Genomic DNA, 14,737 nt, shown 5'->3' with positions numbered 1-14,737 from the left:
GCATATTGCATAAAATCTTTCTTGATGATCAAAACATATGGTACTGGTGAGGTAAGTCAGTCACTGGGAAATGCGTGCGACATTTTCCCTCAAAACGGTGGCTGATAAGATCGGATGCGGCATCGGGTTATCGGCCCGACGCCGCCCCTCATGATGAAATGGACATTTACCGCAGATCAATCAGCGGATTTGATCTTCACCCAATTCCTCGAAATACCAATTTCTCTTTTTTCTCCTTCAATCAATTATCTTGAACCCAATCCAAAATGTCCTACAATATTGCCTACGACGCTTCCCTCGCGCCGCCCCGCGGGCCGGCTTTCGTCGCGTTCATGGAGGACTTCTACCGTACTAGCGATACGGAGTCCCTGCACGAGAAATACGTTCAGAGCTTCACGGAGGATGCAACACTTATTATGGGGCCTAAGGAAGCTCAAGGCTCGAAAGGTACGCTGCCCTATCTCTAGGAACTCAATAGAAAATTGGTTGGGGAGGGGGCGACGGATATCAATTAGATATGTCTTGCCCGCGTGTTATATCTACCGTTTTGAAGACTATATGTTTCAATATGGGTGTCAATGCTCAATACTGATCCTCTTTCGAACAGAGATTCTGAATCTCCGTCATGGCTTGTGGACCCACGTCGCTTCACGGAAACATTCCCCCTCGCGGATCTTTTTCGGCGGCGAGAACGAGATCATGCTCTACGGTGGGGTCATCTATCGACTCAAGGCAGACCCGGAGAAGGAGGTCTTTGTGCCGTGGAGTGGACGGGTAACGTTTGCACCGCAGCAGGATGGCGAAGGTGTGAAGATGCACTTCTATCAGGTTTATTTGGTGCGTATTTCTGACAAATGATGGCATTTACCCATGGACTGAAATCTGTGGAATGATCTTGTCCTGTTGACTGACCACACACACATATATATATATATATACAGGATCCTTCTGCACAGTCTGGTAAAAAATAGGCGATAATAGCTTATTGGGTTTATGTATATAGTTAAATACATTTGAGGCATTTGAAGCATGATATGCAAATATATTGGATGTCCTTGGGTTCTTGTACGATACCAGTCTCTTTGCTATATGGAACGCGTAGTAAGGGAGTGCCTTGTACAGTGGGAGGTTAACACAACCATTCGAGATGGACAAAAGAGGGTAGGCGTAACACTGTCAAATCTACGTATACTACAGCACTACAGCACGAGTTGAACGGTTTTAACGTGTTTAGTCAGACATGCTCTTTATTTCCAGGAGACCGCGAGAGAAAACAGGAACAGAGACACCGTAGGGTAGGTGCGGGTCAAAGAGGTGAGGAGATCAAAAATATGTAAGGAAAAAGAAACCCCAACCCTGGTCCAAAAACAGACGACAAGGCGGAGCCGGAATGTCTGAGTCTCGTCCTCTCGCTCTTGCTCTCGGGAAGATGCCTCCTCATGCAAAAAAAACTTCGCCTTCTCTCCGCTAGCCCCGTTTGGTCATCATGGGAAAAGTAGGGAAAAGGAAACAAACGTAAGAACATCGCCGGGACCTGGCTCCGAATTTTTTTTATTGATCATTCCGGACAAGTTTACCAAAACGACCCCCCGAAAGCAAATTAAGCCCTTGCGATACGTTTACTCCTCATCAGACTCCTCCTCATCCTCGACGGTGGTCTTGGCGATACGGTCAAGATCACGCTGGCCGGACTGGGTGATGCGGCGGCCACCCTTCTCCTCATCGGTCTCAAGGACACCGATCTTCTCAAGGGCCTGGAGAGCCTTGCGGTCGACGGAGCCGGAGGCGTCAACGTGGTGGGCGGGGCGGGCACCACGGTTCTTGGTAGAGCCGTGGACCTTGCGGAGGCGGCCAACACCGACGGTCTTGCGCATGTAGATGTGGCGGGCGACGGCGGCAGCGCGGACGTAGAACCTTTGAGAACAAACATGTTAACAAAACTGATCATAGGCTTTTGTTTTGTTGTCGAAATTAACGGGGATGTTGGGCGAATCGTACCAGTCAGCATCCTGGGGAGGAAGCTCGTTGGAGGCGGAGGTCTTGACGGTGTCAACCCAGCCGGGGATGGGGAGCTTGCCCTGACGCTTCAGGAAAGCCGAGTAGGCGGCAATGAACTTCTGAGCCTGTAGGGGAGAAAAAAAGAGATCGTTAGTGACATGCAATCTTGACAAGGCGTATGCCATGAGCCCTCTGTGATCAAGCAGAGTGCGCAAATTTGCAGAAGTGTCGGGTTCGTTTTCGGAGGCAGTTCCATCTCTTGTCGCAGCGTGAAAATATGTTCTCTCGAATGTACTATCAATATCGATACCTTGCTCTCTAGTCACCGGATTCCCGAATGATAGCACACAAGGGTCAATCAGATCTCTGTTCGATATGAGACACATTTTCAATGCCGTTCCCTTCCACGGACAGTACACGTCAAATCTGTCGCTTCTGTACCCGGTAGTTCCAGGGAGATAGGCCGTGCTCATGTCGCTTGTATCTCCATTGCTGCTGCTGCTGCTGCCTCCTCCCTCCGGAAGAACGAACCCATCCACATTCAACAATTGCACACACGCCGGATCAATGGCCAGGTTGAAAATACGCCATCAGAGTCGAAGGACACTTACGTCCACATCGCGAACGGTAACACCACCCATTTTTGCGGTCTCGAGGGGTCCGAAGAGGGCGTAGGGGAAAGAGTCGTTGGTCGGATGTCGAGGTGGGCAGGGTCGAAGTCCAAAAATTCGAGAGACACACAAACTCGCCCCGTTTGGTTTGCGTGGTTGCGTCTGTGTGCCGTGGGTTCGCTTAGCCTGTTTGGGCTAGCCGTACCCTAAGGACGATCACATGACTTGATGGCTTGGCACAAGTTTTATTCAGGCATTGAGGCATCAATAAATTAAGGCAGCAAGGCATAAATCAAAATCACATAGATCTTTGGATCTGCCTGTTTACATCACATTTCGATTCCATCACTTGCTTTACAGAGCACCGCATGTTATGGATAACAATTCAATGACTCAAAGCTCCTAGTGAAACACATCTATCGCTAACTTAATGAAAAATAGTATCGTTTCTCATGACCGAAAAGAAAAAATGAACCCCAATTGCCAGATGCCTTCAGCCCAATCAGTCCCTCCTAATACCTCACCCGAAAAACGCCCTATGAAGCAAAAATAGAAACAGGCAAAAGGACAAATCAAAAATTACAAGGTAGGCGCTCTCTTCAGCCCAACACAATAACGTACAAAAAGAGTGTCGATGAAATGACCGTGGCGAATACCAGGCGGCCGGCATCGATTGAACTCGTCGATCGCATCCTGGACACCGAAGCCCAAGCGCTCGATGAGATAGCACACGATCAGGAATCCCGTGCGATTGTACCCGTAGTGGCAATGTACACCTACTAGTGGACGTGGCAGAGTAGCATCGTCCCGCTTCTCCATCTTATCGTCGATCTCCTTTTGGAGGCGGTCGACGAGAGCGATGAAGTCGCGAGTCTCGTCGGGGGTGGGAGGGATCTTGGACACGGTCGGTTGCTTGCAATAGTGAATGCCCCCTTTCTTCATCGTTGCCGGATTGTAAACCGGACTTTCGTGGCTGATGTCGATGACAGCATAAATGCGGTCGCGGTATTTCTCCGAGAAAAGCGATGGGTTGTGCTCTTCGTCAACCTCGCGAAGCATCTTCAGCGCGGCAAACGTATTCGCGATGGGCTGAGAAACTGGTTCGACCTTCTTCCATTTCGCAAGGTTCTTCACATCCCATTTTCCCGATGTGTTCATGTATTGCAGTTGCCATCCTAGTCCGAGGCGCTTGTCAATGTGCTGTGACAAAAAGTCCTGGATGATACCTGCAAGAGTGCGGTAGGTCGCTCGATCGTAGAGGAGAGCATGAGATGCGGGCGCCGGTAGGATTGCCGACTTAACCAGCCTTTTGCGTTCGCTGTAAGCTGCGTCAGGCTGTTCTACCTCCTTCTCATCATTAATAGGCTGAATCCCAAATCGTTCTTCATGAGCAAGACCGGTTGATGAAGCCGGTACCCGATCATGGACTTGGGAGGCATCTGGGATGACACTACTTCCACTAGTATCGATAGCAGTATGAGCCGAGGCGTCCCCAAAATACTTGAGGAGCTTCTGAATCTCCGCCGGTTTGGTCACTGAATCTGCCTCTCCGGCCACCAATAGAATCGGCATGCGAATGCCAGCCCAGACCTTCTCACCCGGGATGCCACCGGCGGGCTCGCCGTCGGCTTGGTAATCGGGAAGCGTGCCCCATGCCATACGGCGCCACACGGGAGTCTTGCTTTGTTTGTTGAAGCGGACCTGGAGATCTCGTGTCTCCGCATCAGCATCGTTTCCGACCATTCGCATCACACTTGCACTCTGTATACCCCCGCGTCGGTCCCAAAGACGCCACAAGTCAAAAATAGGACCAGGGATATTGAGTAACCGCCGGAAAGTGGTAACCTCAGTAGCTGATGGAGGTGATGCGCGAGGGCACACCGCGATGAGTCCAAGGATATGCTCCTTAAGGCTCTTGCCAATGGGAGAGGTCGACGAAGCGAGCAAAGCAGACAACGAACATCCCAGACTGTGGCCGACAAGAATGACATTTTGCCCAGCGTCCTTGTCCCGGTACTGCTCAATGGCTACTGCGATCAGGTCGGCCAAAGCCTCTACAGAATACGCATCCCATTCGGTTGGCGCAAACTTTGACAGACCACAGCCGGGCAGATCAATACCGAAGCACGACCCGACATTGGAAAGGCTGGTCAGCAGGTGATGAAATTGGGCAAGAGAGCCACCCAACCCATGCACGAAGACCAGCAACGGAACGGGGGATGGTTTGGTGGGAAGACGGTTCAGATGTGGGTGTGGGCAATAGAAAGTTCGGATGGCCGGGTAGGTCGCGACCGAGGTAGTGTAGGAATTAAAGGTGGTGAATTTCCGGAGTAGACCCGGATCTGTTTTGACAGCTAAAAAAATCGAATGTAAGCCGGGGAGTTTAGAACCAAGTGCGCACCGGCCGTTCAGGAAATTTCTCTCTTACCATCCGAGGTCATCTGCTGTGGCTGCGACGACCACTCAGTGGCGTGACGATGAGGATCGGTGCCGTGATGGAGCGACCCATTGCTGTCGTATTCCTCGTCTTCGTAATCGTCATCCGACGAGGTCATTGTTCGGGAAGACGACTTGGTGGACTTGGATGACATCTTTCGCACTATTGGCCACCGCGCCCGAGAAGTCTTTTTCTTCTCGGGCGACGAGCGGCGCCGCATGAAGGATGAAATAAAGCCGCAGCCGGCCATAGTGATGATACAGGTCGCCAGGAACACTATCTGACCAGAATTCAAGGTGTCATTGCTGTAGAGAGAGCGAAGGTAGTTTGCGACAGAGGAGAAAGATGCCTGTTGGGTAGCGGCGCGCACGGTGTGATAGAAGTGCAGAACCGCGGCAATGCCCGACCGGTTGGCTGATTGGAAAGACAGGGAGTCGTAGAGGGCAGAAATCGAGTTGGCGCCATTGTTCCCCATGGCTAGGGCGTCTTAAGTAGCTCTTGCACGCAAGAGCCTCCCAGGGTTCTGGACCCCCGGGAATCAGTCGATCCGGCGCAATGGAATAGCACGCGAAGGCGCAACGGGTCCTCCTTGGCTCCGGGAGGATCCTGCGAGATCGTGGATAGCGGTCAAAAGTCAAGAAAGCGCGGCGACACCAATAGGAGCCGTGCGATCGACAACGTTGAAAGGTGAAGAAAAGGAAGGAGAAAAAGCAATAGACTCGGCCAGTCAGCGGCGCCGCAGTGGTAGCGTGGGGGAAACAACGTGACTCAGAGGGGCCCACTTGGGCGCACATGACGAAATCGGGAGTGTTGGGTTCGGTTTAGGGTTGTGGGACGGTTTACAGCCATCGTTTTTTAGACCGCGTTAGGAGATCTTCTAGAAAGAGTGGAAAGGGGCTTCTATAGTTTCATAGTTCCACATGTTGGTCTTGTTCTTGGACAATTTTGTTCTTTTCCAATTTTGGCTTCCACGGCAAGGATTGCCGGCTATTTCAATGATCCAATCAAATCAAAACAAAGCCTCTAGAACAGGTCTGTCATAGCTCCATGCGATGCATCACCCACCAACCGCGCGTACTTGGCCAACACACCCCGAGTGATCTGTGGCTCTGGTGGAGTCCATTGGCGGCGCCGCTCCTGAAGTTCCTCATCCGATACATCCATCGACAACTCATTTGTTTCCGCATTAATGGTGATCACATCCCCGTCCTTGACCAGTCCAATGGGCCCACCCACCGCTGCTTCGGGGGTGATATGTCCAACGATGAATCCATGACTGGCCCCTGAATAGCGGCCATCGGTGATTAGCGCAATGTTGTTCAGTTTCGCTCCCATCAGGGCGGCGCTGGCCTTGAGCTGTTCCGGCATGCCGGGCCCACCCTTAGGGCCTTCGTAGCGGACAATCAGCACTAGATTCTCCCCACGTGGGATGCGACCCTCATTCAGCGCGTCATTGAGTTGTTTCTCCTTATTGAATACCCGAGCCTTGCCCTTGAAAAGTAGACCTTCTTTGCCCGTAATCTTGGCAACCGCTCCGCCGGGTGCGAGATTTCCACGCAGAATTTGCAGATGGCCTGTCGCCTTGATGGGGTTATCCAGGGGGCGAATCAAGTCCTGTCCCTGGGGCAGCGACGGGAAGGACGCCACGTTCTCGGCGAGTGTCTTGCCAGTCACGGTGGGAATATCACCGTCGAGGAGTCCCGCAGCAATAAGCAGCTTTTGGACTGATGGAATTCCGCCAATCTCATAGAGATCGGCCATATAGTATTTACCGCTCGGAGACAGATTGGCAATGAAGGGAATCTTGTTGCTGACACGCTGGAAATCGTCCAGGGTCAAGTCGACGCCGGCAGTGCGGGCCATAGCCAGGAAGTGAAGCACACCATTGGTGCTACCACCCAGGGCCATGGTCATGACCAGGGCGTTCTCGAATGAACGCTTGGTCAATAGATCCCGAGGCCGGATGTTCTTTTCCATGCAAACCTTGATGGCCTCGGCAGCACGCACACACTCGCGCATCTTGGCTGGCGATGCCGCCGGGGTGGACGAGGATCCGGGCAGAGACAGACCCATCGACTCAATGGCAGTCGACATTGTGTTCGCCGTGAACATTCCACCACAGGCGCCCGCGCCTGGACAGGCGTGTCGCTCCAGATCATCCATAATTTCATCCTTTGTCTTACTCGTATCGCCGCCGTCATCGGGCTGCTTCAGCGTATCGTACGCGTAGGCACCGGCCGCCTCAAAGCAGGTTGAGATGTTGATGGGTTTCCGGAGGTACTCCGAATAGCCGATCTGAATTGTTCCGCCGTAGATCATAATTGAAGGCCGGTTGTGCCGCGCCATGCCCATTACCACACCGGGCATGTTCTTGTCACAGCCAGGAATGGCGATACAGGCGTCATGGTACTGGGCACACGTCACGGTCTCGACACTGTCAGCAATCACCTCACGGGTCTGTAGCGAGAATCGCATGCCTTGTGCACGCAGTCAGTACAGATATCGGTATCAGTTGTCAAATTTGGGCTTTCGCGCAATACCTTCGCTGCCCATGGTAATGGCATCCGAGACGCCAATGGTATTATACTGCCACCCGATCATGCCCTGCTCCCCGACTGCCTTCTTCACGGTCTTTCCCAGATCCATCAAGTGCATGTTGCAAGGGTTGCCCTCCCACCAGACTGAGGCAATGCCCACATGCGGGCTCTTCGCCATGGCGTCCTTGTTTGGGACACCGGCAGCAAAGAGCATAGCCTATCTCCGTCAGTAGTGTCCTAGATATCTCAATTGATGCGAGACAGCCTACCCGAGCACCGGGGAAGTCATGACCTCTGGTAATTGTGGACGAATACCGGTTGAGTGCGGGGGTGCCATCCGGATGTTTGGCATCGGCGGGGAGGCAAGGGAAGTTGATGTACTTCGCCTCAGATGGCGTCGTTTCGGAGGGATCCATAGCGAAGGAGGAGGTATAACAATGACCTGTGTGAACGGGCACAGGGCACAGTGAAATATATTGCACGAATCGGCTAACTGATGAGGGGCTCGCAGTCAAGTCCGACCCCGGTGGACCCCGCATTCCTCAGGCGGGCAGCCAGTCAGTGCCGCCGGATTGATCAGATCGGAGTTGCGCCTATTTCTCCGGCCCGGCAAGGCCCCGTGGGGATCAGGCTATTAGGACTATGTACTTCTGATAATTAACTACGTACTATTCTCGAAGAAGTACCTCGAATCCATCTGTCTACGAAAAAGCTAGGCAAATCTTCCGACCGGTTGCACCGGAGCGGCAGCCAGCTATGTTTTTAAAGTAGTGGTCACCTGGATCAACAACGTCATGGATTTGGCTTTCGCTAACGGGAAACCGCTTTGTCCAACGTCAACTACCTCAACTCCTCTCTTTCACAGACATCATTCGAGATTTTCTTGCATAGTGACACCTCTTATCTGGCCCGGCATCTTTACCCAGATAAATAATTGCATTTGCGCATGATGACAGATATCTATATCGCCCAGGCGATCGGGACATTGGGCTGCAGTGTCGCCGCAGGTAGATTTCGTTTACTTGCACCTCTCTATCGATGAATATCGACCTAAGCCCATGCTAACAATGATCTCTAGGTGGAATTATGACTCTCTCTATCATGAATATTCCCAACCTTACCCTGCCCGCCCGCCGGCCGCCCGGGGCTACCATCCCTGTTCGCGAAGTGCCTGGAACGCCAGTCGCCCATTTGACACATCAGTGGCTGGATGTCTATGAACGCGGGAAGCAAACCTATCCCTTGATTGCCCTAGGAGCCTCTCTGGCGAACGGATACCTTGCCTGGGCACTGCGAGATGTCACAGATCCCGCCGGGATCGATCAAAGTTGGACTAGCTTCTATGTCACCGCCATCGCAGTCACCTTGGGCATTGTGCCCTGGACCCTGACCGTGATGAAAAGTACTAATGATCGGCTTCAGGCGCATGCCACTCGCGATGATGCCGCACGGGCTGAAGGAGCAGCGCAGATGGTGTTTAGTGCGGAAGAGAAGGCTAGGAGGGCCCAGCAGGATGAGGAAGTGCCCGATCTGCTGCAAAAATGGGCTCGCTTGAACCTTTACCGAGCCGTGTTTCCATTCATTGGGGCTGTGATCTCATTTTGTGGAGCCGTTTCGATGTACTGAGAAGAGATCAGATCAAACAACAGGAGTAAGGTGTTTTGTATAAGCAATATTTATGTACAGGGCAATTCCCAGATTGGGCGGGTATCGTGGGGTTTCTAATAGTAGGCGCCGCGACATCCTGAAAACATCATCGTAGCGACACCAATAATAAGCCTTTTCTAGACTTTATAGAGGCGTAGAGGTATAAAAGAAAAGTCGGTAGAAAAATCATCAGGGCTTCTATGCAAAGCCATTTTCAGTCATCTGATCCTGATCTGCGGGCTCTTGGTCTTCACTCGACCATTGACCAGAATGTTGCAAGGCCTCGTCTGCAGTAATCTCCTCTAAAGGACTGGATTTGTCGGGCTTTTCCCGGGTCTCGTCCGTGGGCCCAGAGTTATCTTGGGGCTCTTCATCCATGACGAATCCGACGATCTTTCCAGTGCTGGGCTGCGACCGCGCTTCCTCCAGGACGTCACCATTCCAAGGCTGACATTTCTTGACAATTTCACCACAGCGAAGACAGACCCACCCCTGGCCTTCTTCTGCCTCTAGTTTCTCCACGATGCAGACGAAACAATAGATACAGCCACAGGGGGCCGTTTCGTACGGGTTTGTGATATCTGTCTGTGCGGAACCCGTAAGGCCACCGGCGGAGGCGGAGGCTGCAAGCACCTCGCCTTCAGTGGTTGCAGCGGGGTTCTGTTCCCGATAGCAGATGGCGCATGTTCTTTCGGGGAGGAAAGCCAGTTCTCCTTGCTTTTTATCCGACCCTTCCTCATCCCCGCTAGATCTGAGCGCATTGACAGTTTTTCGCCATGCACGAGATATCCATCGTCGCCAACGACTTATGCCAACAAGTGGAAGTAAGAACAAGAGAAACTCGGTGAAAGCATGCCAGACCAACTGCCGATTCAAGTATTCAAAAGATACCTCTCTGCTCGCTTGGGCAGACGGTGGTGTAAGACGGATACGGAGAATGCGGTCGATCAGGGTGCGATAGCGTCCGTTAACGAGGAAGACAAGGAAAGAGACGAAGGCGGCAACCGAATGTGTGGTGGAAGCTAGGTCCGTCAGGCGCGAGAACATCCGGACTTCCTGTGATGGCTTCATATAACGGTCAGACTGAGTATCGGAATAAAAAATTGAAGGATGGGCAGAAAGCAGACCTCTTCGTAACCCCCTCCTGCCCGATCAACCAGCTCTCCCATTTGTCCCAGGCATAGCGACCGCCGACAGTGAGCAAGCCATACATTGTTTTTTGCCATTTAGTGGGAGGCGAATGAACTGGACCCTTACTGCGACTGTCTGTGTATTGCAAACCTTGCAGCGCGGCTCCGTATGAGGCATTGTGGTCCCAGATCGAGAGTTTAAAAAGAATGGCGCGGAGGGCGAATAGAATTTCATGGGACCAGTCTTCTCGCATCTGGGGCTAAAACAGTGTCAGTATCGCTTGCACCGGGATATCGCAGGAACAGAGGGTGTGCGTACCCCGAAGTACTTGAGAGCATCTCCAACCTGGCCCTTCAACAGGCCCAGTAGCTCCTCATCCAGCAATTCGGCATCTACCTGACCGACACGAAACGCCGGCCGGGTGCCATCTCGACCCTTAACCGAGTTCCAAACCATCCATCCTGCTCCGGGGACCCTGTTCAAGGGATATGGAAGACGTTCGACGGTGGCCGGGTTGATCGGAGATGCCCGCTGTTCTTCTGCCAGCCGGGCACGCGCTTCTGCCTCCCGAAGGCGACGGCGTTCAAGCAACCGCTCCTGTGCAGCAGCAAAGTTTGTTGAGCTCATCGTATAATCATGGTGCGGTGGATAATGGGATCAGAAAGTGGAGTGGGAGGAGAGTGGAGGGAGGAGGATTGTCCGTTGGGCATGGGTTCATGGGGTAGTCGCTCGGCTTCCCCAGACGCGGAGCCGAGGTTAGCTCCACGTGACCGACCTTCTCCATCCGGATTTCGTCCTTCCATCAGGGTCTTGGGTGGATGCTTTATTTATCGCTTAAGAGTCGATTTCCTCCAACTTTGGTTTTACTTGATAAGCAGCATAATTTCCAACCCTTTCAAGGTTCGATGAATATTTTAAGATGTGCCCTATCCTTAACTCTAAGAGAGCATTCTAAATACAGCCACTAGCCCCATATACTTTCTACTGATTGCTAGAGATTCTTTATTTTAAAACTGGCTAGTTCAAGAGAAAAACATGCAAACAAGCCAAGGAGTTGAAAGATACGTTCAGAGAATTTAGTATAGGAGGTACTTCAAGAAGTAATTCCAAAATGGATATTATATATTTTCTTGGATTCCACAATCGAAATCGATTACTAGATGGTAGTGAATAAAGACTTCGTTAACAATTTGATAAACAATCTGCTATGTTCATACTATAACTATGTATTCCCATTACGACGACAATAAGACATCGAGTGGAGATGATGAAGAGGATGGAGAGAATCGTGCTGTTGCTGATTAATGTCGCTCAGAACCACACAACGTTGCTGACTCAAGCATCATATTATGATGTAAGTACTTTTTAGCATGGCTTGTTATCCAAAAAGTTCATGGCAAACCTCTCGAGGACACTCAATTAGTATTTGGACTGCAATGATAGTAGATGTAGCATTATTAATAGGTATAAGAGCTGCCATAATACTTTTGCTCATCGTCTCTGATAGTCAAAGGTTCCTTTATCGAACACTATTAGTGATTAGGACCCGCATTGTTATAGAAATTGCTTCATTCAACCGGCAGCCGCCAGTACAACTGATGACTAGTCGACTATCCTGGATTCCCTCTTCTTATTGTTCGTTCTAAGATTACCGCTTATACTAAGTGACCGGAAGTGCGTGCAACTCTCTACCTTAGACTCGTATGGTGAGTGGGAAGTGTAACATGGCACCAAAAGTGGCCCTTTTCGGAACACCTTGGTAGTCTGACCGCGTATGTGTTCGTGGATGATAACGAGGTCTTATGATGTCTCACATTGGCTGCACGGCATGAAGGCAACAGGATAAATTTGACAGAGTGGGGAGGGTTCATGAGGCATGCTTCTAGGGTGCTCTCTCGCGACGAATGTAACCATTTAGGATTGATGTTGACTGGGTGCAGTCTGGATTTACCTCCGTCGTGATTGGACCAGCCCTACGAGATGCAGTTGAGGTGGTATTACTCCACAACTCCCCACCTCGGCAATCTATTCCGAAAAGAACCCTTCTAGATGCGCTCGGTGCAGGAACAAAGTGCCCCAAATATTGCTAGCTATTTGTTTGGCGGCCCCTTCCGACAGCGCCTGCCAATTGAGAACCAGTCACCTTCCACATGTGTAAGACACGTGCCAAGCTGGCTCGATGGGCCAAGTATAGACAAGAAGAGACAAGCCCCGACAAGCCTGCCGAGAGTGTGTGTTGGTGGGAGCTGACAGGCATCGATGGCTTGGCCAAGCATCTGCCCCAGGCTTGGCACCGGGGTCCCTGGCCCTCGCTGGCCAATCAGCGTCGGGAACGGGGCACCGTGCGTGTATATCCGATGATCATTCACTGTGGCATCTGAACACCCATGGGGCGTTCAGACTGTAGTTCAGTCCAAACCTTCTCTTACCGAGAGATCCTTTAACGTACCTGCCAAGATAATGGGTCAGAACGACAGCCTAGAGAGCTGTTTGATGCCCTGTGATGCTGTGCAAGGTTGAACCACCACGTGCTATAGAACCTCGTATAAAAAACAATTATTCTGGAATGCTCATCTTTCCTTCTTTCCTTCTCTCTTTATTCTTTTCTCTGTATCCCGCCTTCCCCTTTAGCATCAATCTATTCTAAAACCTTCCATACTGACTATCTGCTACATTCATTGACGTTCACCTGATCTCATCTATTACGATGAAGGCCACTGCCCTTGCTTTGTTGGCTGCGGCCACAGTGGCTCACGCTCAAGTTGCAACTACTTCAGAGCCGGCTCTCTCTGCTATCAAAGCAGCAGCAGCAACAACCCTACCAGAAACAACCACTTCTAATGTGAAGGGTCTTGCTTTCAACCGGTTTTACCAGGTGTGGCTGGAGAACATTGTAAGCTACCCTCTACTAATGGGGAATTCCGAGTGTGGGTGATTGACTGGTAATTCAGGACTATGAAGATTCGGCTGCAGATGAAAATATGCAGTGGCTGGCCAAGCAAGGTATCTTGCTGTAAGTCAATGGGATTTCTTCCCCTACTTCATTGGAAAACCCCTGCTTATTCCTCCTCCTAGGACCAACTTCTATGCAGTGACCCATCCTTCTGAGCCCAACTACTGCGCAGCAGCTGGTGGTGATACCTTTGGCATGGACAATGATGACTTCAAGCAAATGCCAGCCAATGTCTCCAGCATCGCAGATGTGCTCGACACCAAGGGCATCTCGTGGGCCGAGTACCAGGAGCACCTGCCGTACCCTGGCTTCCAGGGCTACAACTACTCTAACCAGGAGACTTATGATAACGACTACGTGCGCAAGCACAACCCTCTGGTTCTCTATGACTCGGTTGTCAAGAACGAGACTCGTGCTCGTCAGATCAAGAACTTCACGGATTTTGAAAACGATCTGTCCGACAAGAAGCTTCCGCAGTGGGCTTTCATCACCCCCAACATGACCAATGATGCTCATGACACCAACATCACTTTCGCTGCGAAGTGGGAGCGTAGCTGGATGTCCACTCTGTTGAAGAATGACTACTTCATGAACGACACCGTTGTTCTTTTGACTTTCGATGAAGATGAGACCTACCCCAAGAGCAACCGAGTCTTCAGGTAAGATGACCACCAGATATCCAATGTTTCTCTGGAATCAGAGCTATGAACTAAACTGGGAACAGTGTGCTCGTTGGAGGCGCCATTCCTGACAACCTCAAGGGCACCGAGGACGACACTTTCTACACTCACTATTCTACCCTTGCGACTGTAGAGGCTAACTGGGGGCTGCCTTCTCTTGGTCGAGTAAGTGGCGTGGTCATCGAGCCCATTAATGACCCCAGCTGACCAAGAATGAACAGTGGGACTGTGGTGCCAACATTTTCCAAATTGTCGCCAACAAGACCGGCTATGTCAATTACGATGTGGATACCACCAACTTGCGTCTGAACGAGACCTACCCTGGCCCCATGTCGGATGGCGAGTACTCCACGTTCTCAGCGGACTGGCCAGTTCCCGAGACCGATGCCAAGTGCTCTGCTGGTCACGGCATCTTGGACATTGTCAAGGAGACCTACTCTAACCTCAAGCCCACCTACAACTACACCAGCCCCTATCCTTGGGACTCAAAGGCGAACTACAACACCAATGTCACTGCTACTCGTAAGTCGAGCACCACTTCGACTACAACCAGCTCAGCGTCTGGTACCTCCACCTCAACCAGTGGTGCTGGCATCATCAACGTGTCCACTACCTCCGCTATTACCTGTGCCCTAATCGCGCTTTCTTTCTGCCTCAACGGGTTGATCTGAAATCTGAGTGACAAAGTTGCTTGTGGCTCTTTCCAAGAAAAGTCCCCGAGATGATGTGTGGCTTATCTAATA

General features: G+C 51.4%; 8 protein-coding genes across 8 annotated transcripts; 4 read left to right on the top strand and 4 right to left on the bottom strand.

Annotated features, from left to right (window-relative positions):
- Positions 1–266: 266 nt before the first annotated feature.
- On the top strand, positions 267–971 carry N7462_007125 (uncharacterized protein; the record flags this gene model as incomplete). Its single annotated transcript, XM_057078843.1, has 3 exons — positions 267–447; positions 608–837; positions 942–971. The coding sequence occupies 3 exons, from the start codon at positions 267–269 to the stop codon at positions 969–971; spliced, it is 441 nt and encodes a 146-aa protein (XP_056931513.1).
- A 648-nt stretch (positions 972–1,619) lies between these two features.
- N7462_007124 (40S ribosomal eS19 domain-containing protein) lies at positions 1,620–2,639 on the bottom strand (the record flags this gene model as incomplete). Its single annotated transcript, XM_057078842.1, has 3 exons — positions 1,620–1,914; positions 1,999–2,513; positions 2,610–2,639. 3 exons carry the CDS (start codon positions 2,637–2,639, stop codon positions 1,620–1,622), a joined length of 840 nt encoding a protein of 279 aa, XP_056931512.1.
- A 549-nt stretch (positions 2,640–3,188) lies between these two features.
- On the bottom strand, positions 3,189–5,521 carry N7462_007123 (RNA 5'-triphosphatase domain-containing protein; the record flags this gene model as incomplete). Its single annotated transcript, XM_057078841.1, has 2 exons — positions 3,189–4,963; positions 5,038–5,521. 2 exons carry the CDS (start codon positions 5,519–5,521, stop codon positions 3,189–3,191), a joined length of 2,259 nt encoding a protein of 752 aa, XP_056931511.1.
- Positions 5,522–6,069: 548 nt separating this feature from the next.
- Positions 6,070–7,999, bottom strand: ilv3B (putative mitochondrial dihydroxy acid dehydratase; the record flags this gene model as incomplete). Its single annotated transcript, XM_057078840.1, has 3 exons — positions 6,070–7,523; positions 7,587–7,800; positions 7,853–7,999. The coding sequence occupies 3 exons, from the start codon at positions 7,997–7,999 to the stop codon at positions 6,070–6,072; spliced, it is 1,815 nt and encodes a 604-aa protein (XP_056931510.1).
- Positions 8,000–8,529: 530 nt separating this feature from the next.
- On the top strand, positions 8,530–9,209 carry N7462_007121 (anthrone oxygenase family protein; the record flags this gene model as incomplete). The annotated part of the gene is made up of 2 exons (XM_057078839.1): positions 8,530–8,590; positions 8,662–9,209. The coding sequence occupies 2 exons, from the start codon at positions 8,530–8,532 to the stop codon at positions 9,207–9,209; spliced, it is 609 nt and encodes a 202-aa protein (XP_056931509.1).
- Positions 9,210–9,428: 219 nt separating this feature from the next.
- On the bottom strand, positions 9,429–10,988 carry N7462_007120 (pex2/pex10/pex12 family protein; the record flags this gene model as incomplete). The annotated part of the gene is made up of 3 exons (XM_057078838.1): positions 9,429–10,313; positions 10,369–10,620; positions 10,680–10,988. The coding sequence occupies 3 exons, from the start codon at positions 10,986–10,988 to the stop codon at positions 9,429–9,431; spliced, it is 1,446 nt and encodes a 481-aa protein (XP_056931508.1).
- Positions 10,989–12,511: 1,523 nt separating this feature from the next.
- On the top strand, positions 12,512–12,742 carry N7462_007119 (uncharacterized protein; the record flags this gene model as incomplete). Its single annotated transcript, XM_057078837.1, has 1 exon — positions 12,512–12,742. One exon carries the CDS (start codon positions 12,512–12,514, stop codon positions 12,740–12,742), a length of 231 nt encoding a protein of 76 aa, XP_056931507.1.
- A 326-nt stretch (positions 12,743–13,068) lies between these two features.
- Positions 13,069–14,665, top strand: N7462_007118 (acid phosphatase PHOa; the record flags this gene model as incomplete). Its single annotated transcript, XM_057078836.1, has 5 exons — positions 13,069–13,288; positions 13,323–13,374; positions 13,437–13,973; positions 14,039–14,159; positions 14,198–14,665. 5 exons carry the CDS (start codon positions 13,069–13,071, stop codon positions 14,663–14,665), a joined length of 1,398 nt encoding a protein of 465 aa, XP_056931506.1.
- Between the last annotated feature and the right edge of the window lie 72 nt (positions 14,666–14,737).

This window comes from Penicillium macrosclerotiorum (assembly GCF_028827735.1).
Source record: "Penicillium macrosclerotiorum strain IBT 26536 chromosome Unknown utg000007l_segment0_segment0, whole genome shotgun sequence".
NCBI classification, from domain to species: domain Eukaryota; kingdom Fungi; phylum Ascomycota; class Eurotiomycetes; order Eurotiales; family Aspergillaceae; genus Penicillium; species Penicillium macrosclerotiorum.
This window is presented reverse-complemented; position numbering and strand designations above follow the sequence as displayed.